Source organism: Acanthaster planci, linkage group LG11, assembly GCF_054643075.1.
Source record: "Acanthaster planci isolate LZ-2023a linkage group LG11, COTS_SCS, whole genome shotgun sequence".
In the NCBI taxonomy this organism is placed as follows: domain Eukaryota; kingdom Metazoa; phylum Echinodermata; class Asteroidea; order Valvatida; family Acanthasteridae; genus Acanthaster; species Acanthaster planci.
Window position 1 is genome coordinate 12,013,880 of NC_141787.1, and position 22,723 is coordinate 12,036,602.

General features: G+C 42.5%; 1 protein-coding gene across 1 annotated transcript; it reads left to right on the top strand.

The window, feature by feature from the left end:
* Nucleotides 1–1,271: 1,271 nt before the first annotated feature.
* On the top strand, nucleotides 1,272–14,003 carry LOC147797473 (uncharacterized). Its single transcript, XM_087143070.1, has 17 exons — nucleotides 1,272–1,625; nucleotides 1,747–1,902; nucleotides 2,087–2,234; nucleotides 2,463–2,645; nucleotides 2,775–2,977; nucleotides 3,408–3,582; nucleotides 4,272–4,526; nucleotides 5,151–5,405; nucleotides 6,030–6,281; nucleotides 6,913–7,170; nucleotides 7,797–8,051; nucleotides 8,678–8,932; nucleotides 9,564–9,821; nucleotides 10,449–10,706; nucleotides 11,330–11,584; nucleotides 12,206–12,460; nucleotides 13,092–14,003. The coding sequence occupies exons 1-17, from the start codon at nucleotides 1,452–1,454 to the stop codon at nucleotides 13,379–13,381; spliced, it is 3,885 nt and encodes a 1,294-aa protein (XP_086999196.1). The 5' UTR covers nucleotides 1,272–1,451; the 3' UTR covers nucleotides 13,382–14,003.
* Nucleotides 14,004–22,723: the final 8,720 nt, after the last annotated feature.

The window sequence follows — 22,723 nt, forward strand, 5'->3', positions numbered from 1 at the left end:
GGAAGAGCTGTACATGTACTTAAAACATTTTTATTTATATTTAAATGAAAGGGTTCCCTGGTAGGGGCCAGCATGTGAGTAATCTTAGCTCCTAATTGTGCCGTCTATGTGGCAACAAAATGGGATACCTAGCTAAAGTAGTTAGACTGAGGGAGCTTCCATAGCTATTTCCTGAGTGGACACTGGCCTGTATGGACACCAGCGTCCTGTGTGGACATTATCCTTCTGTGGACGTCATCCGAGGTGGCCCTTGTCCTGAATGGATGACCCCGTTCTGCAGGAACCCTTGCTGTGGGCACTCTCTCTCTCTTATCCTGTGTGGATAACCCCCTGCATGTGTGGCTTAAACAACCGGGTACCACTAAAACTGATATACGGCTGTAAAGGCCCTACCCTGTGACTCCCAGCTCAGGGACATCGTGGTTTCGACCCACGGCGTATACAGCTAAGTGCAGCGAAACAGAACATTAGAGGACCACTCACCTTGTTATTTTCCAGTATCGTAGCGGTTCGTGTTTGGCCGAGCCTTCAGAATCTTTGAAAGTAAATTCTTGGGGTCATTTTGACATCACTTTTGTGGAAATCGGACTTAGTGTTCTCGGACTGCGGCAAATTGTCCGACACAACCCAATTGTATACTATTTACCGACTTGCTTGATGTAGGGGTGATGTCATGCGGGATTGCATCGATTCAAGACAGTAACAAAACCCATGGGTGAGACTGAGGTGAAACTTCACATTTAAACTGATAAAGAGTGTTTTTCAATGTTTAGAAAGATTTATTATGAAACTACCGAGTTGTATGGGAGACAAATCCCCCAGATTGTGATGAAAAGAAAATCGACAGCTTTAGAGTGGGGGTACCAAGAGCTACTGCTTTTAAAAATCTTCCCGACCGAAAAGATGTCGACTTTAAAAGCAAACACTAATATCTGCCAGAGTTATAAACCGTTATTCAGAACTTATTGCAGTGTCAGGTATATAGCTGGAAATTTTTGCCAAGGTGACGATCTTGTCATTTAAAGTAGGCCTACTTAATTACTTGTTGTAACACTTGATAAGAATGTTTTTCTTTTATTGTACACGAACAATCTAGACATCACACAGCAGCACATTTGACAAAGAGAGTGCAGATACAACACTAGAATGCGTACTACAGAACCTATTTTTATGTTGATTTGATGTCTTCTTTTTAGCCAGACGGGAGTCGTTTTGTTTCATTTCTAAAAAAGGCAAAAGACAAAAATCAGTTGATACACAATCACTTTGTATTGTTCTGTGATTTCATAGGGCCATGCACTTCTCAAGGAAAATGCATTGCTTGGGGAGATCCTCATTACATTACGTTTGATGGCCGACAGTATGACTTCCAAGGAGACTGTGAGTACACGCTGGTGAGAGATTGTCAATACTCTTCCGGCCTGCCGTCATTCAACATCACAGCAAAGAATATGAAAAGACAGCCAACAGACGTTGTGTCTTACACTCAAGAAGTTACCTTGGAATATAACACTACACGATATCTTCTGCTTGGTGATGGTGAAGTGCGCGTTAATGGCAGAACTGCCACCCTACCAGTCCAGCTTGACGATGGAATTACTATCACCAGCAATGCCTTGTCCGTGGTGAGTTTAGCTTAATTATGTTGGCATGTTTTTTAAGAAAGCCCTAGCCTGTGGCTCAATAAAATTTTCATTTTGTACAAGGTTACACATGTGACAAGCATCGTACTTTTTTTTGTTTCAGACCTTGACAACAAGTTTCCAGTTGAAGATTTACTGGGACCATCCACACACTGTTAGCATATACGTGCCTTGTACATATTGGAGCCAAACTTGCGGTCTTTGTGGAACCTTTGATAGAGATTCAGATAATGACTTTACCCTGCCAAATGGAGGAATGGTGAGACATTGTAGCTGAACCAAAGTCCATTAACATCCTTGCAAAAATGCAAAACTAAAGTTGTCCATTAACATCCTTGCATAAATGTTGTTTACACGTACTGAAAAACCTGAAGCTTATTTCTCCAGGTTTCATTGCAGGTTCAATATTCGGTAACCTAAAACATGTTTGTTGACCTTGTTAGGCTCAAAATCCCACTGACTTTGGAAACGGCTGGTCAACAGAGAAGGATCAGTGTAGTCCTGTGAAAGAGACACCAAATCCTTGTGAGGGAAACACCATGTTGTATCAACAGGCCATCCAATTATGCTTTGGTCTCGTTAATGAAACAGGTTGGTCTCTTTTTTTGCTCTATTTACATGGTAAAGCAAGCATTTTGAAAACTTCTAAGGGAGTTTGATGAAAGATCTCTCATTGCAAACAGGCTGTAATGTAGCATTCCCGTGCTTTGGTAGTCAGGAGGACATCTGGTCTGAAGAATTCTTAATTCTCAAGGGTACGTCTGAACCTGCCTTATTTGTCGTCAGAGACCTCTGATTAAATGATTATCTACCTTTTAGGTCCCTTCAGTCAGTGTCATGATGTTGTGGATCCTACCCCTTACAATGACTCATGTGTCTATGACCTCTGTGCAACTTCCCTGGATGAAGGCTTGATATGTGACAACTTCCGGGTTTACGCTGATGCCTGCCGTTCCACTGGACAAACACCAGGAAATTGGACAACAGAGAGAACACAGTGCCGTAAGTTCCAAGCTTTTATGCACCGACTACTACGAAACAAAATATCATTTGAATGAATCCAAAGAAATGACTTGAGGAAAATTTCATTCAAAGCTTTCTGAATTGCAAGGCATTTTTTTGTTTCCGTAGAATTGCAGTGTCCTGGTGAGCTCGTATATCATGCCTGTGGTACAGCCTGCCAAGATACATGCCTTGAGCCAAATGGAAGCACCAATTGTAGGGAGCCGTGCATTGAAACGTGCCTCTGTCCTTCAGGCCTCTTTTATGAAAGAGACAGTTGTATTCAACCTTCAGAGTGTGGCTGTGTCTTAGAGAGTGGATTTTACCTGTCCGTAAGTCTTCAGAAAAGAAAAGATATGCATATGATTTCAAAATTATTGCGCAATATTTGTTATTGCATTAAGCGTGGTTGTCCACGTAATAACGATGTAGTTCATTAAGAAGTCAACTTTTTCTTCTGTATTTTCAAATTATTAATTTCCTATAATTGTTAAAGTATATTCCATCTCTTCATCATGTTATTAGAGATAACACAAGACATTTGACGTTCAGGTACTTGCACGGAACGCCAGCTTCATATTGGGAGATAAAAGTGTTTACCATTCTGTGCACATTGACCTTCAAGTGATCTTCCACATTAATCTCTTCTTCATTTTGCTTGTAGTTTAGAACAGGAGTAATCATTTTTGAGGTTCGATGGATTTCTGATACCTTAAATTCAAATTTTCAAGTGGCTCCTGTGCTCTGACTATCGTTTTGTAGATCGGCGAAGTGTGGCTTGATGATAACTGCATGCAGAAATGTGAGTGTGGAAATGGAAGTGACTTGCAGTGTTCAGATATAGAATGTCACCCTTCGGCACAGTGTGATATTCAGGGTGGCATTCGTGGATGCTTTTGCATGGATGGATTTATTGGTGATGGCTTAAATTGTACAGGTACGTGTACATATAGTTGACTGATTGCATACTGATTGTGAATACGTATTTTTTCATTCATACGTAGTATTTGGAAGTAACCTATAAGAGGAGGTAACAGACAAATGCTTTCAGAATCAAAAGAACGCATTTTTGTAACCTGACTAACGAGTCATCATTGCATTGAATGCAACGAAATCTTCGGGAAGGTGCGTGTCTATTGCAGATTTAATGCTGAAAACAAGTTACTCGCAACTGATGCTATTATTTATCTTAACTAGTCAATGAAAGAACGATCTAAGCGCTTGTCCTACGAAGAAGCGGCGGACGCTGATCACTCTAAAGGGCCGTCTACATTTGGATTTGGTTTACAAAAAATTCCAGAATGCGATTTGGAAAGAAAATTTGTTTTTCATTGATTAGAAGTTTGGAGAATGTATGGAAAGTCACACTGAAATGATGAGGATTCAAAGTGTGTTAAAAGCAAGAACAATATCAGACCATCTCTTTCTTTTAACGTCAAGATGTTTGATCTATCACTTGAAACTTGATGTACGAGTACGCAATATAACATATCCATCATCCCTAAAATTCATTCAGAGAGCCCAGAATGTCAGCGTTGCAGTTACTGGAGATCGGTACATCCGATGGAAATTATTTCCATTAATGATACAGAAGGAATGATTACGTTTGTGCATTTGACTTCACAGCAATTCCCGTGATTGATGTGCCGGATGTTGGAGATCAGTGTATTGGCTCTGGCGAAGCATCAATTGTTGTGATTTGGGATGAAGTCAATGCCACAAACACAGAAGGTCAGGAAATAACCTGTACAGACGATGCTGGTGGAACCAACGTGACAGTCGGAGGGGGTGACTTTCCAATAGGATCGCACAATGTGACTTGCTCTGTGACCAATGATGGGGGTTGCTCTGCATCAGCATCCTTCACATTTGATGTGATCGGTAAGAGAAAGATACCATTTTAAAAAGTGTGGTAGAATTGATGTGTTTTCAGCCGGTACAAATGTATTGTTTGAAAACGAAATTGCAAATTTAGAAAAAACAAAAATGCAACAAGAATTCGTGCTGAAACATTGGTCGCTTTGCCAAGGATTGAAAACAGCCGTGTATCGCGATCAGTGTAAGAAATGTTTTACTAGTCAATAAAAGAACGATCTAAGCGCTTGTCCTACGAAGAAGCGGCGGACGCTGATCACTCTAAAGGGCCGTCTACATTTGGATTTGGTTCACAAAAAATTCCATAATGCGATTTGGAAAGAAAAATTGTTTTTCATTGATTAGAAGTTTCGAGAATGTATGGAAAGTCACACTGAAACAGGGAGGATTTAAAGTGTGCTAAAAGCAACAAGAATATACGAACATCGCTTTCTTTTTCTCCAAGATGTTTTATTTTCACTGGATACTTCAAGGAGAAGAACATAGTAAAACATTTCCATTATCGCTACAATTCATGCAGAAAGCCCAGAATGTCAGGGTTGCAGTTGCTGAAGGTCGGTACATCCGATGGAAATTATTTCCATTAATGATACAGAAGGAATGATTGAGATTGTGCATTTGACTTCACAGCAATTCCCGTGATTGATGTGCCGGATGTTGGAGATCAGTGTATTGGCTCTGGCGAAGCATCAATTGTTGTGACCTGGGATGAAGTCAATGCAACAAACACAGAAGGTCAGGAAATAACCTGTACAGACGATGCTGGTGGAACCAACGTGACAGTCGGAGGGGGTGACTTTCCAGTAGGATCGCACAATGTGACTTGCTCTGTGACCAATGATGGGGGTTGCTCTGCATCAGCATCCTTCACATTTGATGTGATCGGTAAGAGAAAGATACCATTTTAAAAAGTGTGGTAGAATTGATGTGTTTTCAGCCGGTACAAATGTATTGTTTGAAAACGAAATTGCAAATTTAGAAAAAACAAAAATGCAACAAGAATTCGTGCTGAAACATTGGTCGCTTTGCCAAGGATTGAAAACAGCCGTGTATCGCGATCAGTGTAAGAAAAGTTTTACTAGTCAATGAAAGAACGATCTAAGCGCTTGTCCTACGAAGAAGCGGCGGACGCTGATCCTTCTAAAGGGCCGTCTACATTTGGATTTGGTTTACAAAAAATTCCATAATGCGATTTGGAAAGAAAAATTGTTTTTCATTGATTAGAAGTTTCGAGAATGTATGGAAAGTCACACTGAAACAGGGAGGATTTAAAGTGTGCTAAAAGCAACAAGAATATACGAACATCGCTTTCTTTTTCTCCAAGATGTTTTTTTTTCACTAGATACTTCAAGGAGAAGAACATATTAAAACATTTCCATTATCGCTACAATTCATGCAGAAAGCCCAGAATGTCAGGGTTGCAGTTGCTGAAGATCGGTACATCGGATGGAAATTATTTCCATTAATGATACAGAAGGAATGATTGAGATTGTGCATTTGACTTCACAGCAATTCCCGTGATTGATGTGCCGGATGTTGGAGATCAGTGTATTGGCTCTGGCGAAGCATCAATTGTGACCTGGGATGAAGTCAATGCCACAAACACAGAAGGTCAGGAAATAACCTGTACAGACGATGCTGGTGGAACCAACGTGACGGTCGGAGGGGGTGACTTTTCAATAGGATCGCACAATGTGACTTGCTCTGTGACCAATGATGGGGGTTGCTCTGCATCAGCATCCTTCACATTTGATGTGATTGGTAAGAGAAACATGGCCTTTGATCAAGTGATATAGAATTGATTTGTTTTCAGCCTGTACAATGGATTGCTTGAAAACGAAATTGAAAATTTTGAAAAAACAGATATGAAACAACATTCATGCTGAAGCATTGCTCGCTCTGACAAGGATTAAAAACAGCCGTGTATCACGATCAGTATCAGAAGAGTTTTACCATTTATATAAACAATGGTCGAAGTGCTTGTCCTACAAAGAAGCGGCTGAAGCTGATCTCTCTAAAGTGCCGTCTACATGTCTATTAAGTTTAGTAAGAATTCTAAAAGGTAATTAACCGAGAAGAATTGTGTTGCGTTCATTAGTTTAGTTGAAAATTTCCGAGATGCATGGAAACTCACAGTGAAACGGGGGGGATTTAAAGTGTGCTAAAAGCAACAAGAATATACGAACATCGCTTTCTTTTTCTCCAAGATGTTTTATTTTCACTAGATACTTCAAGGAGAAGAACATAGTAAAACATTTCCATTATCGCTACAATTCATGCAGAAAGCCCAGAATGTCAGCTTGTGAGCTGCTGAAGATCGGTACATCGGATGGAAATTATTTCCATGCATGTAACGGAAGGAATGATTGAAATTGTACATTTCACTTCACAGCAATTCCCGTGATTGATGTGCCGGATGTTGGAGATCAGTGTATTGGCTCTGGCGAAGCATCAATTGTTGTGACCTGGGATGAAGTCAATGCCACAAACACAGAAGAAGGTCAGGAAATAACCTGTACAGACGATGCTGGTGGAACCAACGTGACGGTCGGAGGGGGTGACTTTCCAGTAGGATCGCACAATGTGACTTGCTCTGTGACCAATGATGGGGGTTGCTCTGCATCAGCATCCTTCACATTTGATGTGATCGGTAAGAGAAAGATACCATTTTAAAAAGTGTGGTAAAATTGATGTGTTTTCAGCCGGTACAAATGGATTGTTTGAAAACGAAATTGCAAATTTAGAAAAAACAAAAATGCAACAAGAATTCGTGCTGAAACATTGCTCGCTTTGCCAAGGATTGAAAACAGCCGTGTATCGCGATCAGTGTAAGAAAAGTTTTACTAGACAATGAAAGAACGATCTAAGCGCTTGTCCTACGAAGAAGCGGCGGACGCTGATCACTCTAAAGGGCCGTCTACATTTGGATTTGGTTTACAAAAAATTCCAGAATGCGATTTGGAAAGAAAATTTGTTTTTCATTGATTAGAAGTTTGGAGAATGTATGGAAAGTCACACTGAAATGATGAGGATTCAAAGTGTGTTAAAAGCAAGAACAATATCAGACCATCTCTTTCTTTTAACGTCGAGATGTTTGATCTATCACTTGAAACTTGATGTACGAGTACGCAATATAACATATCCATCATCCCTAAAATTCATTCAGAGAGCCCAGAATGTCAGCGTTGCAGTTACTGAAGATCGGTACATCGGATGGAAATTATTTCCATTAATGATACAGAAGGAATGATTGAGATTGTGCATTTGACTTCACAGCAATTCCCGTGATTGATGTGCCGGATGTTGGAGATCAGTGTATTGGCTCTGGCGAAGCATCAATTGTTGTGACCTGGGATGAAGTCAATGCCACAAACACAGAAGGTCAGGAAATAACCTGTACAGACGATGCTGGTGGAACCAACGTGACAGTCGGAGGGGGTGACTTTCCAATAGGATCGCACAATGTGACTTGCTCTGTGACCAATGATGGGGGTTGCTCTGCATCAGCATCCTTCACATTTGATGTGATCGGTAAGAGAAAGATACCATTTTAAAAAGTGTGGTAGAATTGATGTGTTTTCAGCCGGTACAAATGGATTGTTTGAAAACGAAATTGCAAATTTAGAAAAAACAAAAATGCAACAAGAATTCGTGCTGAAACATTGGTCGCTTTGCCAAGGATTGAAAACAGCTGTGTATCGTGATCAGTGTAAGAAAAGTTTTACTAGTCAATGAAAGAACGATCTAAGCGCTTGTCCTACGAAGAAGCGGCGGACGCTGATCACTCTAAGGGGCCGTCTACATTTGCATTTGGTTTACAAAAAATTCCATAATGCGATTTGGAAAGAAAATTTGTTTTTCATTGATTAGAAGTTTGGAGAATGTATGGAAAGTCACACTGAAATGATGAGGATTCAAAGTGTGTTAAAAGCAAGAACAATATCAGACCATCTCTTTCTTTTAACGTCGAGATGTTTGATCTATCACTTGAAACTTGATGTACGAGTACGCAATATAACATATCCATCATCCCTAAAATTCATTCAGAGAGCCCAGAATGGCAGCGTTGCAGTTACTGAAGATCGGTACATCCGATGGAAATTATTTCCATTAATGATACAGAAGGAATGATTGAGATTGTGCATTTGACTTCACAGCAATTCCCGTGATTGATGTGCCGGATGTTGGAGATCAGTGTATTGGCTATGGCGAAGCATCAATTGTTGTGACCTGGAATGAAGTCAATGCCACAAACACAGAAGGTCAGGAAATAACCTGTACAGACGATGCTGGTGGAACCAACGTGACGGTCGGAGGGGGTGACTTTTCAATAGGATCGCACAATGTGACTTGCTCTGTGACCAATGATGGGGGTTGCTCTGCATCAGCATCCTTCACATTTGATGTGATTGGTAAGAGAAACATGGCCTTTGATCAAGTGTTATAGAATTGATTTGTTTTCAGCCTGTACAATGGATTGCTTGAAAACGAAATTGAAAATTTTGAAAAAACAGATATGAAACAACATTCATGCTGAAGCATTGCTCGCTCTGACAAGGATTAAAAACAGCCGTGTATCACGATCAGTATCAGAAGAGTTTTACCATTTATATAAACAATGGTCGAAGTGCTTGTCCTACAAAGAAGCAGCTGAAGCTGATCTCTCTAAAGTGCCGTCTACATGTCTATTAAGTTTAGTAAGAATTCTAAAAGGTAATTAACCGAGAAGAATTGTGTTGCGTTCATTAGTTTAGTTGAAAATTTCCGAGATGCATGGAAACTCACAGTGAAACGGGGAGGATTTAAAGTGTGCTAAAAGCAACAAGAATATACGAACATCGCTTTCTTTTTCTCCAAGATGTTTTATTTTTACTAGATACTTCAAGGAGAAGAACATAGTAAAACATTTCCATTATCGCTACAATTCATGCAGAAAGCCCAGAATGTCAGCTTGTGAGCTGCTGAAGATCGGTACATCGGATGGAAATTATTTCCATGCATGTAACGGAAGGAATGACTGAAATTGTACATTTCACTTCACAGCAATTCCCGTGATTGATGTGCCGGATGTTGGAGATCAGTGTATTGGCTCTGGCGAAGCATCAATTGTTGTGACCTGGGATGAAGTCAATGCCACAAACACAGAAGAAGGTCAGGAAATAACCTGTACAGACGATGCTGGTGGAACCAACGTGACAGTCGGAGGGGGTGACTTTCCAATAGGATCGCACAATGTGACTTGCTCTGTGACCAATGATGGGGGTTGCTCTGCATCAGCATCCTTCACATTTGATGTGATCGGTAAGAGAAAGATACCATTTTAAAAAGTGTGGTAGAATTGATGTGTTTTCAGCCGGTACAAATGGATTGTTTGAAAACGAAATTGCAAATTTAGAAAAAAACAAAAATGCAACAAGAATTCGTGCTGAAACATTGCTCGCTTTGCCAAGGATTGAAAACAGCCGTGTATCGCGATCAGTGTAAGAAAAGTTTTACTAGTCAATGAAAGAACGATCTAAGCGCTTGTCCTACGAAGAAGCGGCGGACGCTGATCACTCTAAAGGGCCGTCTACATTTGGATTTGGTTTACATAAAATTCCAGAATGCGATTTGGAAAGAAAATTTGTTTTTCATTGATTAGAAGTTTCGAGAATGTATGGAAAGTCACACTGAAATGATGAGGATTCAAAGTGTGTTAAAAGCAAGAACAGTATCAGACCATCTCTTTCTTTTAACGTCGAGATGTTTGATCTATCACTTGAAACTTGATGTACGAGTACGCAGTATAACATATCCATCATCCCTAAAATTCATTCAGAGAGCCCAGAATGTCAGCGTTGCAGTTACTGAAGATCGGTACATCCGATGGAAATTATTTCCATTAATGATACAGAATTAATGATTGAGATTGTGCATTTGACTTCACAGCAATTCCCGTGATTGATGTGCCGGATGTTGGAGATCAGTGTATTGGCTATGGCGAAGCATCAATTGTTGTGACCTGGGATGAAGTCAATGCCACAAACACAGAAGAAGGTCAGGAAATAACCTGTACAGACGACGCTGGGGGAACCAACGTGACAGTCGGAGGGGGTGACTTTCCAATAGGATCGCACAATGTGACTTGCTCTGTGACCAATGATGGGGGTTGCTCTGCATCAGCATCCTTCACATTTGATGTGATCGGTAAGAGAAAGATACCATTTTAAAAAGTGTGGTAGAATTGATGTGTTTTCAGCCGGTACAAATGGATTGTTTGAAAACGAAATTGCAAATTTAGAAAAAAAAATGCAACAAGAATTCGTGCTGAAACATTGCTCGCTTTGCCAAGGATTGAAAACAGCCGTGTATCGCGATCAGTGTAAGAAAAGTTTTGCTAGTCAATGAAAGAACGATCTAAGCGCTTGTCCTACGAAGAAGCGGCGGACGCTGATCACTCTAAAGGGCCGTCTACATTTGGATTTGGTTTACAAAAAATTCCAGAATGCGATTTGGAAAGAAAATTTGTTTTTCATTGATTAGAAGTTTGGAGAATGTATGGAAAGTCACACTGAAATGATGAGGATTCAAAGTGTGTTAAAAGCATGAACAATATCAGACCATCTCTTTCTTTTAACGTCGAGATGTTTGATCTATCACTTGAAACTTGATGTACGAGTACGCAATATAACATATCCATCATCCCTAAAATTCATTCAGAGAGCCCAGAATGTCAGCGTTGCAGTTACTGAAGATCGGTACATCCGATGGAAATTATTTCCATTAATGATACAGAAGGAATGATTGAGATTGTGCATTTGACTTCACAGCAATTCCCGTGATTGATGTGCCGGATGTTGGAGATCAGTGTATTGGCTCTGGCGAAGCATCAATTGTTGTGATTTGGGATGAAGTCAATGCCACAAACACAGAAGGTCAGGAAATAACCTGTACAGACGATGCTGGTGGAACCAACGTGACAGTCGGAGGGGGTGACTTTCCAATAGGATCGCACAATGTGACTTGCTCTGTGACCAATGATGGAGGTTGCTCTGCATCAGCATCCTTCACATTTGATGTGATCGGTAAGAGAAACATGGCCTTTGATCAAGTGTTATAGAATTGATTTGTTTTCAGCCTGTACAATGGATTGCTTGAAAACGAAATTGAAAATTTAGAAAAAACAAAAATACGTACTGAAGCATTGCTCGCTTTGAAAAGGATTGAAAAGAGCCGTGTATCACGATCAGTATCAGAAGAGTTTTACCATTTATATAAACAATGGTCGAAGTGCTTGTCCTACAAAGAAGCGGCTGAAGCTGATCTCTCTAAAGTGCCGTCTACATGTCGATTAAGTTTAGTAAGAATTCTAAAAGGTAATTAACAGAGAAGAATTGTGTTGCGCTCATTAGTTTAGTTGAAAATTTCCGAGATACGTGAAAACTCACAGTGAAACGGGGAGGATTTAAAGTGTGCTAAAAGCAACAAGAATATACGAACATTGCTTTCCTTTTCTCCAAGATGTTTTATTTTCACTAGATACTTCAAGGAGAAGAACATAGTAAAACATTTCCATTATCGCTACAATTCATGCAGAAAGCCCAGAATGTCAGGGTTGCAGTTGCTGAAGATCGGTACATCCGATGAAAATTATTTCCATTAATGATACAGAAGGAATGATCGAGATTGTGCATTTTACTTCACAGCAATTCCCGTGATTGATGTGCCGGATGTTGAAGATCAGTGTATTGGCTCTGGCAAAGCATCAATTGTTGTGACCTGGGATGAAGTCAATGCCACAAACACAGAAGGTCAGGAAATAACCTGTACAGACGATGCTGGTGGAACCAACGTGACGGTCGGAGGGGGTGACTTTCCAGTAGGATCGCACAATGTGACTTGCTCTGTGACCAATGATGGGGGTTGCTCTGCATCAGCATCCTTCACATTTGAAGTGATTGGTAAGAGAAACATGGCCTTTGATCAAGTGTTATAGAATTGATTTGTTTTCAGCCTGTACAATGGATTGCTTGAAAACGAAATTGATACTTTTGAAAAAACAGATATGAAACAACATTCATGCTGAAGCATTGCTCGCTCTGACAAGGATTGAAAACAGCCGTGTATCACGATCAGTATCAGAAGAGTTTTACCATTTATATAAAGAATGGTCGAAGTGCTTGTCCTGCGAAGAAGCGGCTGAAGCTGATCTCTCTAAAGTGCCGTCTACATGTCTATTAAGTTTAGTAAGAATTCTAAAAGGTAATTAACAGAGAAGAATTGTGTTGCGCTCATTAGTTTAGTTGAAAATTTCCGAGATACGTGAAAACTCACAGTGAAACGGGGAGGATTTAAAGTGTGCTAAAAGCAACAAGAATATACGAACATTGCTTTCCTTTTCTCCAAGATGTTTTATTTTCACTAGATACTTCAAGGAGAAGAACATAGTAAAACATTTCCATTATCGCTACAATTCATGCAGAAAGCCCAGAATGTCAGGGTTGCAGTTGCTGAAGATCGGTACATCCGATGAAAATTATTTCCATTAATGATACAGAAGGAATGATCGAGATTGTGCATTTGACTTCACAGCAATTCCCGTGATTGATGTGCCGGATGTTGAAGATCAGTGTATTGGCTCTGGCAAAGCATCAATTGTTGTGACCTGGGATGAAGTCAATGCCACAAACACAGAAGGTCAGGAAATAACCTGTACAGACGATGCTGGTGGAACCAACGTGACAGTCGGAGGGGGTGACTTTCCAATAGGATCGCACAATGTGACTTGTTCTGTGACCAATGCTGGGGGCTGCTCTGCATCAGCATCCTTTACATTTGATGTGATCGGTAAGAGAAAGATACCGTCTAAAAAAGTGTTGTAGAATTGAATTGTTTCTAGTCTGTACAACTGTTCTGTTTTAAAATGGAAACGATGAAACAAAATTCGTGCTTTAGCATTGCGCTCTTTGACAAGGATTGATACCAGCCATATATCAATTATATATCACTTTAAATAAGAGTCTTACCGGTGATTTTAGTGCTTGGTAGTCTAGTATTAGTTTATTGCTAGTCATTGGAAATTCTTAGTTTTTAAAAGAATGCTATTAAAAGTCTAATTTTTTCCTGCGAAAAGTTCCTTACCTCAGTGGTAAAAAGTGCCGACGACAGTAAAGTTTGTTTGCGACGAATCTTAGATGGGCATTTGCAGGGGGAAATCGTGTTTGAATTTCAAAAAGTGCTCCACAGTACGAATGATTCTTAACAGTGCGGCTCGAAGAGTTTGCAACGTGTTCGCCAATCATAATGTGTGAATTCTTTTAACCCTTTCCAAACACGCATTGGGTCTACAGATTTCGCGCATTGTTATTTGCCAACGTGTGGTCAACTCTTTTAAGAGCGCCTTTGTGAAACGTCTGTATTGACTAGTCTTTACAAATTCTTAGTTTTGAAAGATAACAATGAACCCAAATTTGTCCTTGAGTCAGCCTGAATTGGTTGAGAAATTGTGATAAAACCCAGTAGGCCCTATTTTATGTTTTTCTGGACCGGAAAATAACCCTGAGGCAGGAGATCGACATCGGTTGATCCTCCACCCATGAGGCTAGCAATCTGAAAACGTCCACCTTCAGGCAAGACAGTGCGTCAGCCAATATATTTATGTGTGCTGGTACGTGTTTGGCATTAAACTGCACATTGTTCAACATACACTGCACCACGAACTTGCGTACCAGTTGTATCAACCTGACCTCTTTTGAAGTTTGAGCATTTATGACATGTACTAAGGCTTCGTTATCCGTGTGTAATGTTATGCGTTTATTCGCCTCTTTTACTGTGATGTTTTCTCTGCTCCAATTGTCGGGCCATTTACCGTAGAATCATTTGCTTCCCAGTACCGCCTCATAGCCGATTGCACCAGCTGCATCAGAGTATAAATGCAACACTTTGTGAGACAGCCATAGTTCGAAGAGAAAGAACGCTTTCCCATTAAAATGACGTAAAAATATGAGCCATGCTTTCAAATCCGCCTTCGCTTTCAAATTCAGGCGGATTTGGTGCCAGAGCTTTCTCATCCCAATAGTTAGATTGATCAGCCGTCTCAAGGAGGCTTGACCGGGTTTCACCACCTTACATGCGAAATTCAGCAACCCTATCAGAAATTGGAGCTCTTTAAGGGTGATTTTGTTTTTCAGGAGTGTGGCTTCATTGACGATAATGGCTTTTATTTGAATTTTTTTTTCCTATGGCAACCGAGCTTCCATGGCCGCTGCGTCCAGCTCGATTCCCGCGAATGTAAGACAATGGGATGGTCCCTCAGTATTGTCAGGCGCAAGAGGAATCCCGGTGCTTGCGCACATGCGCTTGAAATTTGCCAGGTCCTTTTTCCCGTTGTCAAACGAATTTTCAAGTTTATGAAGCGCCATCCACTCGACCGCGGAGCTAAACTTTTCGAAGATAGAGCAGCTCGACCGGCAACCCATTTGTAGTGTTTTGTCATAATAAAATAGCCCGTCCCACTTGAGACCCAACAAATAATGATCACTGGGATGGACTGGCACGATTTTTTAAACGCAGATTTAATGTCTACCTTTGAAAGAAAACTGCTAGGCCCCATGCAGCATAATAAAGCGATCGCATCGTCGGTTGTCGCGTATTGTACAGAAGCACAGCGATCTGGTATCCCATCATTTATGGAATTGCCTTCAGGGTACGATAAGTGATGTATGCGGCGAAATTGGCGTGGTTGTTTCTTAGGTACCAGACCAATGGGAATGAAATTCTTGAATGGTGCAATGGCAAGTGGCCCAGCAAGCATACCGCTCGCGAGTTCTGCGTTAAGCTTATCCCCCACTGCCTCAGTGTGTTCTAGAGCAGACCTAAGATAGATAAAATTCCTTTCCTGTCTGTGACCATCAAAACCCAATTTAAAACCACACAAGAAACCTTCTACGAGATATTTACAGATAGCAGGGTCATAGCCATACAACCAACAGTTCAACACATCTTTGTTTACCGGTGTAGGAGGCTTGGTGAGATAGTCCCCTAACAGCAAATTTACTTGCTCTTTTAAAGCCTCCGGGCCTTTGACAACATCGTGCCGGCGAATGATTGCCCTGACATCCTGGGCGGGCGTGTTTGAAGCCACATTGCCCATCACAGTATCGGCCCCGTATGAACCGAAAGCAGAAACCCATGGGCAAGGACGCCGCAAAGGCACCACGACCGGTAACTTTATTTTGGCCATTGGGGTTGAACGCCCCGGTTGCGAATTTGGGCTCTCCTCGAAATTACTTTAATTTGGTATGAACGTGATCCCAGGGTAGAGATACGGACTGACGCAGCTTGCGGAAATTAACGTCATACAGATTGTAATTGCCCCCTTCAGTTGCAATTTGCCGTATGACCTCACCATATTTAAGAAGCTTTACCACCTCACATGGGAATTTACTTGTTTAGATGTGTACTTGTGTAAATCGCGAAGGCGGCATTCCATTCATTGAGAAATTTCGGGAGCTTTTGTGTCCCCTTGTACAAGACATATGGCACTTTCGCCATCCTTTTCTTCCTGTATCGCAAGCTTTGCTTTAGATGCTTGTGCTGGGTGAACCAGGTCTCCGAATTCGACAAATTCACCTCTCTATATTTTATTTATTTGCCTTGTGGTGTGCGCCGGTCTGGCAGCCCCCTTTGCGATTTGGTCTCGCGTAAATGCTCAATTTTGTGCCATTCTAGTCTCCTTTGTGAGCTAAGATATCACCAAGCAGCAGTGTTTCTTAGACTGGATCTCCTGTTCATCCCATATCAGTGTGTAGGCCCTGCAATCTGTGATCTCCCAGATCAAGGAATCTTCGGCTTAGTCTATGCTGCTTCTGAGCATGTCGCCGCCATGACTTTGTGTTGGTGTATACATGTACTGTCCGTGACTGTTCTGTGTGCACCTCTATTGTGCCTAACCATGCCATCAACAGAACAACAGCAACAACGGATTCTGCACTACAGCAGCAACAGGCTAAAGGATATAAGGGCCGACATGTCTCCACATCAACTGCTACTGCCAAAAGATACTTTCAATCATGTTAAACGTGTCGGCATCGGTAAGTGGCATCATGTACACCGGGGTTGTAGAGGTGGCAAACATGCTCGGGAAAGAAATTGTCATACAGCTAATGATTCCAACCACAGTCCTATTGACATCGCATCTATGAAACTGGGTCTGATTAACTGCCAATCAGCATGTAATAAGACTGAGTCAATCAAAGACCACATCATAGGCAATAATATTGACATTACGGCAATCACAGAGACTTGGTTCAAGTTTGGAGACAACAAAGCACCTGCTGAGGTAACCCCCGTTGGTTTCAAACTTGTTCACGCCCCCAGAAAGGGCAGGAAGGGAGGTGGCGTGGCATTATTGTACAAATCTGCACTGACCGCGTCCGTTTCCAAGCAACCACTCGACGACCGTACACCATCACCTACCTCTTTTGAACACATTGAAGTCGACTTAATCCACAACAATCAACGGATACGCGTCATTGTTCTCTATCGCCCGCCACCTTCACAGAAAAACAGAGTCCCTTTCAGTGTGTTCACTGAAGAATTCACTGAGCTTCTCGATCGACAGGTGTTCTACTCAGGGTGTCTCATTATCTTGGGTGACTTCAACATCCACTGGGACAAAAACACAAACGAAACCACTGGTTTCAGGGACCTTCTTCTCCAGTACGATATGCAGCAAATGGTGAACTCCGAGACACATAAGTCTGGCCACACTATTGATCTCGTTATAACACGCCGATCAGACACCGTTATACAGTCAGTAACCATCTCTGAATTTATATCTGATCACTGTGCCATTCATTGCTACTTAGATCTCCCAAAACCGAAGCATATAAAAAGACAAGTCTCGTACCGTAAAGTAAAATCGGTGGACTTGCACAAGTTCACGAGTGACGTCACTGCATCCCCCTTATTCACCGATCCTGCCACCTCGATAGAGACCCTTACTGATCAGTACAATCGCGTACTCAGTCAGCTAATAGACATCCATGCACCTTTGAAGACTCGTCAAATTGTTGACCGACCTGCTGTTCCCTGGTACAAGGAGCAAATTACCACTGAAAAACGCAAGAGACGTCAGCTGGAACGAAAATGGCGAAAATCTCGTCTGCAAATTGATTATGACCGTTTCAAATTGCAACGAGACCTGTGTAAACGAACTCTTGAAGAAGCAAAATCAGCCTTCTACCATGACAAAATACAAAGTTGTGAGGGCGATCAAAAAGCACTCTATCGTATCATAAATCAACTTACATGTAACATGAAAAGCAACGGTCCCAAACTTCCGGAGCACACGTCCAAAAAGGAACTTGCATCTAGTTTCTCTGCATACTTCACCGAGAAAATTGAGCAGATCAGAGAAGACATACTGATTAATAATCCACAACCAGCAGCACCCTTAACTGAGGTAAATCCAGTCTGGCCTTCAAGTTCCACGTTCAGAACCTTCACACCAGTGTCTACTGAGGAAGTTGAAAAGATAATCAAGACAGCTCCTGCCAAGTCCTGCAGATTGGACCCCTTACCCACCACGTTGGTCAAGAATCTGCCTGTTCTGGTGGAACCCATAACCAGGATGATCAACATGTCATTGGACTCTGGTCAGTTCCCAGACAACTTCAAAACGGCCTTGGTCACCCCAACCATCAAAAACCAATCCTTGGACTGTAATGATATGAAAAACTATCGTCCAATATCTAATTTGCCGTTTGTGTCAAAGGTCATTGAGAAAGTTGTTCAAAATATCAGCTGCGTGAAAATCAGCAGTCTGCGTACAGAAGTTGTCACAGTGTCGAAACAGCCCTTCTCAAAGTTCATAGTGACATCATGTGCCGTGGACAACAAAAAAGCCGTGCTGCTCGTACTTCTGGACCTCTCAGCGGCCTTTGACACCATCGATCACTCAGTACTTATTCATAGACTTTCAAATTGTTTTGGCATCCAGGGTTCAGTGTTAAATTGGTTTAACTCATACATTAGTAACCGTCACCAGATAGTTCAGATACAAGGGGAATCCTCAGGTGCGATTAAGGTTAAATATGGGGTCCCCCAGGGATCTGTTCTTGGTCCGATCCTTTTTACTCTCTATACAACGCCTCTTGGGGAACTCGCTCGGCAACACAATATCCAGTCACATTTTTATGCAGACGATACCCAGCTGTATACTTCATTCAGTCCCAACCTTGAGGATGATGATACAAAGATGCTCGATTCTCTCATCACATGCTTGCACCACATCCAGAAGTGGATGCTGGACAATTTCCTGAGGTTCAACCCACATAAGACAAAGTTCATGATTATTTCTTCGCCACAACTTCAACACAAAATCAAAATCCAAAACCTACAAATAGGCGATGCTGTTCTGGTACCCAGTACGGATGCCCGCAATCTTGGTGTGGTGTTTGACCGGTTCTTAAACTTTGAAAAACATGTGTCCAAGATTTGTCAGACATCATACATGCATCTAAGAAGAATTGCAAGTATCAGACACTTACTTTCTCAGAACGCAGCAGAGCAACTCATTCATGCCTTTATCACTGCTAAACTTGATTTTTGCAATAGCCTGCTCACCGGTCTTCCGCATGGTACAATTCATCGTTTGCAACTTGTACAGAACGCTGCCGCACGTCTTCTAACGAGCACCAAAAGAACAGCTCACATAACTCCCATTCTCAACAAACTACATTGGTTACCCATCAAATACAGAATTCAGTTCAAGATCCTCCTTCTCACATTCAAGACACTCCACGGCTCTAGTCCCCTTTATCTTGCAAACATGCTGCAACTCCGCTCTGTCAGGCCGGGTCTGAGGTCAACAAGTAATACCCTAATTGTTCCCCGGACTCGGCTGGCCAGTGCCGGAGACAGGGCTTTTTCTACAATTGCACCACGCTTATGGAACTCACTCCCGGATCATCTAAGACAAGAACATGACATCAAGCAATTTCAGCATCATCTCAAAACATTCCTCTTCTCACAAGCTTTTTCACTATGAATGCACAATTGAGTTTTTCATTTTTCCACCTAGACTGGCGCCTCTGAATGCTTTGCAGATATAGTGCGCCTTATAAATGCTTTATTATTATTATTATTATTATTATTATTATTTCTTAATTCTTGAGTGACCGCAAAATCCTGGGGCAAGGGCAAAGACAAAGGAACGCAATCCTCCCCCGTAACGGACCTACCTGTTGCGGAAGAAACAGTCGCTACTCTACTGACACCCGTCGACCCAGCTGGACTCGGCCCCTGCCCGAGCCCCGACTGAATCGGAGGTGCCGTTGATGGCGCTGCAGCTGGAGCGACGTTAACCAGGTTCGGTCCCTGCCCGAACCCAGTCTTCTTACCCAGCTCATTCCTGTCAGATGTCCCGGGGCTCGTCATGGCCGAAGTTGTATCGCTTCTCCCAGCGAGTTTGCCCAGCTCCTCTTGCGCCAGCTTCTTAATGTGAGCAGCAAGGGAAGTATAAACTACGGCAGTGGTCACGTTCTCTATGACGTTTGTGTCCAGTTGACCCAGCACGTGCCCTTCTACTGCCTGCGCTTGCAAGTTATTATCGACCTCCGTGGCCGCCACAGGCTGGGTTTTGCTACTTTTCCTCTTCTTTTGTGGCCGAGCCGGTGGTTGTACCGCAGCAGACCCACGTTTCCTGCTCCCTGTTGCTCGGGGCATGCTGAAAAGAAATTAAACTCAGAAGCAGGAAACTGTACAATCTGAAGTATAACCAGGTAGTCCAACCTCTAATATTTTGTCCACCAGCCATGGGCCTCTGTTTATTCTACTATTGATTGGCATTTTGTAACATCTTGTGTTGGCTTTCCAACATAACCACCCCTGGGGGAATTATCAGTGTTTACAAGGACTTCTTGGCCATGGTCTAGAAAAACCATGACATCTGAGACGGTATGGCAACTATTCACACAAGCACACACAACACAATTAAATAGAAAACGCACAAAAAGCTCAACAACATAAGCAATCCAAAAATCGGGCGTAAAATACCTCAAGCGGCAAACAAGAAGCTTGACGAAAAGATCGCTAAAAATCGACCCGGGAAACCCGGTGCAAATTAAACGCACGAAGCTCTTCTAGGAGCAAAAAGACTGATCAAAATCAGTCGAACGTGTGCATAAATTCCACAGGGGTAAGAGCCATGAAGACATGAAGACCGACCTGGATCAGCTAACTACTCCCTTAGAATAAAAGCTATTGCGGCAAAAAGACCGACCAAAATCAGTCCAAAGTGTGCGTTCCACTCCATAAATAGGAGGAAAGGCCTTTTAGGCACAGATCATTTTACAGAAGTAAGTGATCAACCTGGAACTAGTTTCGAGAACTGTAAGGGCTCCCCATTCTCGGCAGCGTGACTAATCGCGAAAGCGGGTAACTGTTCAATCTGATACCTCAGTCGCACGCAAACGAAAGAAGAGAGCGTGCCGGAAAAGCAAACGGTTTTTCGCGGCGTTCTGTCAAAGGAAAATAAAATAAACGAAACTTAATGCAAAAACAAAGCTACATGCAACTAAAAAAAACCAAAAACAAATAAACAAGCAAGCAGGCAAGCAGGCAAGCAGGCAAGCAGGTAAGCAAGCAGGCAAGCAAGCAAGCAAACAAACAAACAAACAAACAAACAAACACCCCAACACCCCAACAAACAAACAAACAAACAAACAAACAAACAAACAAGCAAACACCCCAACAAGCAAACACAAACAAATGTGACACATGGAACTAGTGTTTCATACCGTTCAGGATAGCCCTTCTGATGGAATTTTAATATTTAAAGTGCCCTCTTTTGGATACATGTACTCCATCTGAGCACAAAAATCCGGCCATCTTGTGTGACATTCCTTTATGTTGCCAATGTTTTAGCCCTTCTTCGTCAGCACTGACCACTTTGAAATATTTATTGACCTTGTCGACATGTTCGTTAAAAGAGGCCAATTCCTCAACTGACTTAATATACTTAGCACCAACAAAATTCGGATAATGAAAGTTTTTCGTCGACAGACTGCGGGCAAAAGTCCGCTGATTTGCAGTGTGACCATGTGCGTGCCAGCAAGGCACCGCTAGATGGAGAAAAACCGCATGTTGATACGGTAACAACTTTCGGCCTATCGCGTGCCTTTCGACGCATGACAGAATTGTTGTAGCCAGTGAAAGCTTTCCGCCTCCAGGTGTCTCACGCATGTTAAGGGACCGCCTTGTGTGTTGTTTACTTTTACAATTTGACCTCAGTGAAGGGACGGCCCGGGAAAACTTCGGCGATTGCGCGCTATAAAATAGATTAAACGTTCGTATCGTTTAATCTTCGTAAATTACAAATCCTGAGAGGTTATTCGGAAAGTGGAACTGTAGAGGGTGTCCTAAGACAGGGAACCGAGAGAAATCAAAAGGAAATCAGAGAGAAATCCACACAACAAATGCTGCACGAGGGAGCGTGCGTTTTTCCATATGATAGCAGGAAGTGTGGGATTTGGCCTAACCGCTTGAGAGATCGCTTTCGATTTACAGCAGTTTAGCGGGGACAAGGCCCAGCCACATGGCTTCTTCACCCCTATATGTGGCTCTGACAAGGATATAGGCCTTAGCCGCGAGCGGGAGGGGCCCTACTGGGATCAGTGCCTCCTGCTCGACAGTCGCACTCGTGCACAGGAGCTGACTGATGCAGCTAGATAGAGCCTGCGTGTTCACGCCTGAGCTCTGATCACTGACGGAATGAGGGCAAGGCCAAGACGCACGAGAGAGCGCTCCGTTTCCTAAGCGGCTCAGACGAGGACTCCGGCCTTAAACGTGACGCTCAATTCCGCGGTAGTCAGACTCCGATGGGGAATGTTCTGACTTGTAATTTCTATTTCTCCGCCCTCCAAAAGACGGCCTAGTCAACTGAGCCAGCACTTCCTACGACCGTCGAAGACCCAACGAGTCGACTGAAAGAACGCCTATGGCTCACAAAAGCCAGCTGACCAACGGGGCTCCTCTTCCCCCGCCGCTCGCAACGGCTTCCGGCCGCCGTAGCTCTGCTACACGCAAGGCCGCATCCTCGGTAGCGCCAGCCTCATATCGACGACACCAGGGCGGGATCCACCGGGTCAGGACCGCCTAATGGTCCTCCAATCCAAGGTGCCGGGGCACCAAGCAAGAACTCGCCGGGCACAGCGGAACCC

Bases quoted from the DNA above. Each gene is read 5' to 3' on its own strand.
- LOC147797473 (XM_087143070.1), top strand. From the start codon at position 1,452: ATGAAAAGACAGCCAACAGACGTTGTGTCTTACACTCAAGAAGTTACC. The intron at 8,933-9,563 runs GTAAGAGAAACA...TTCACTTCACAG, and splicing joins CTTCACATTTGATGTGATTG to CAATTCCCGTGATTGATGTG. The intron at 9,822-10,448 runs GTAAGAGAAAGA...TTGACTTCACAG, and splicing joins CTTCACATTTGATGTGATCG to CAATTCCCGTGATTGATGTG.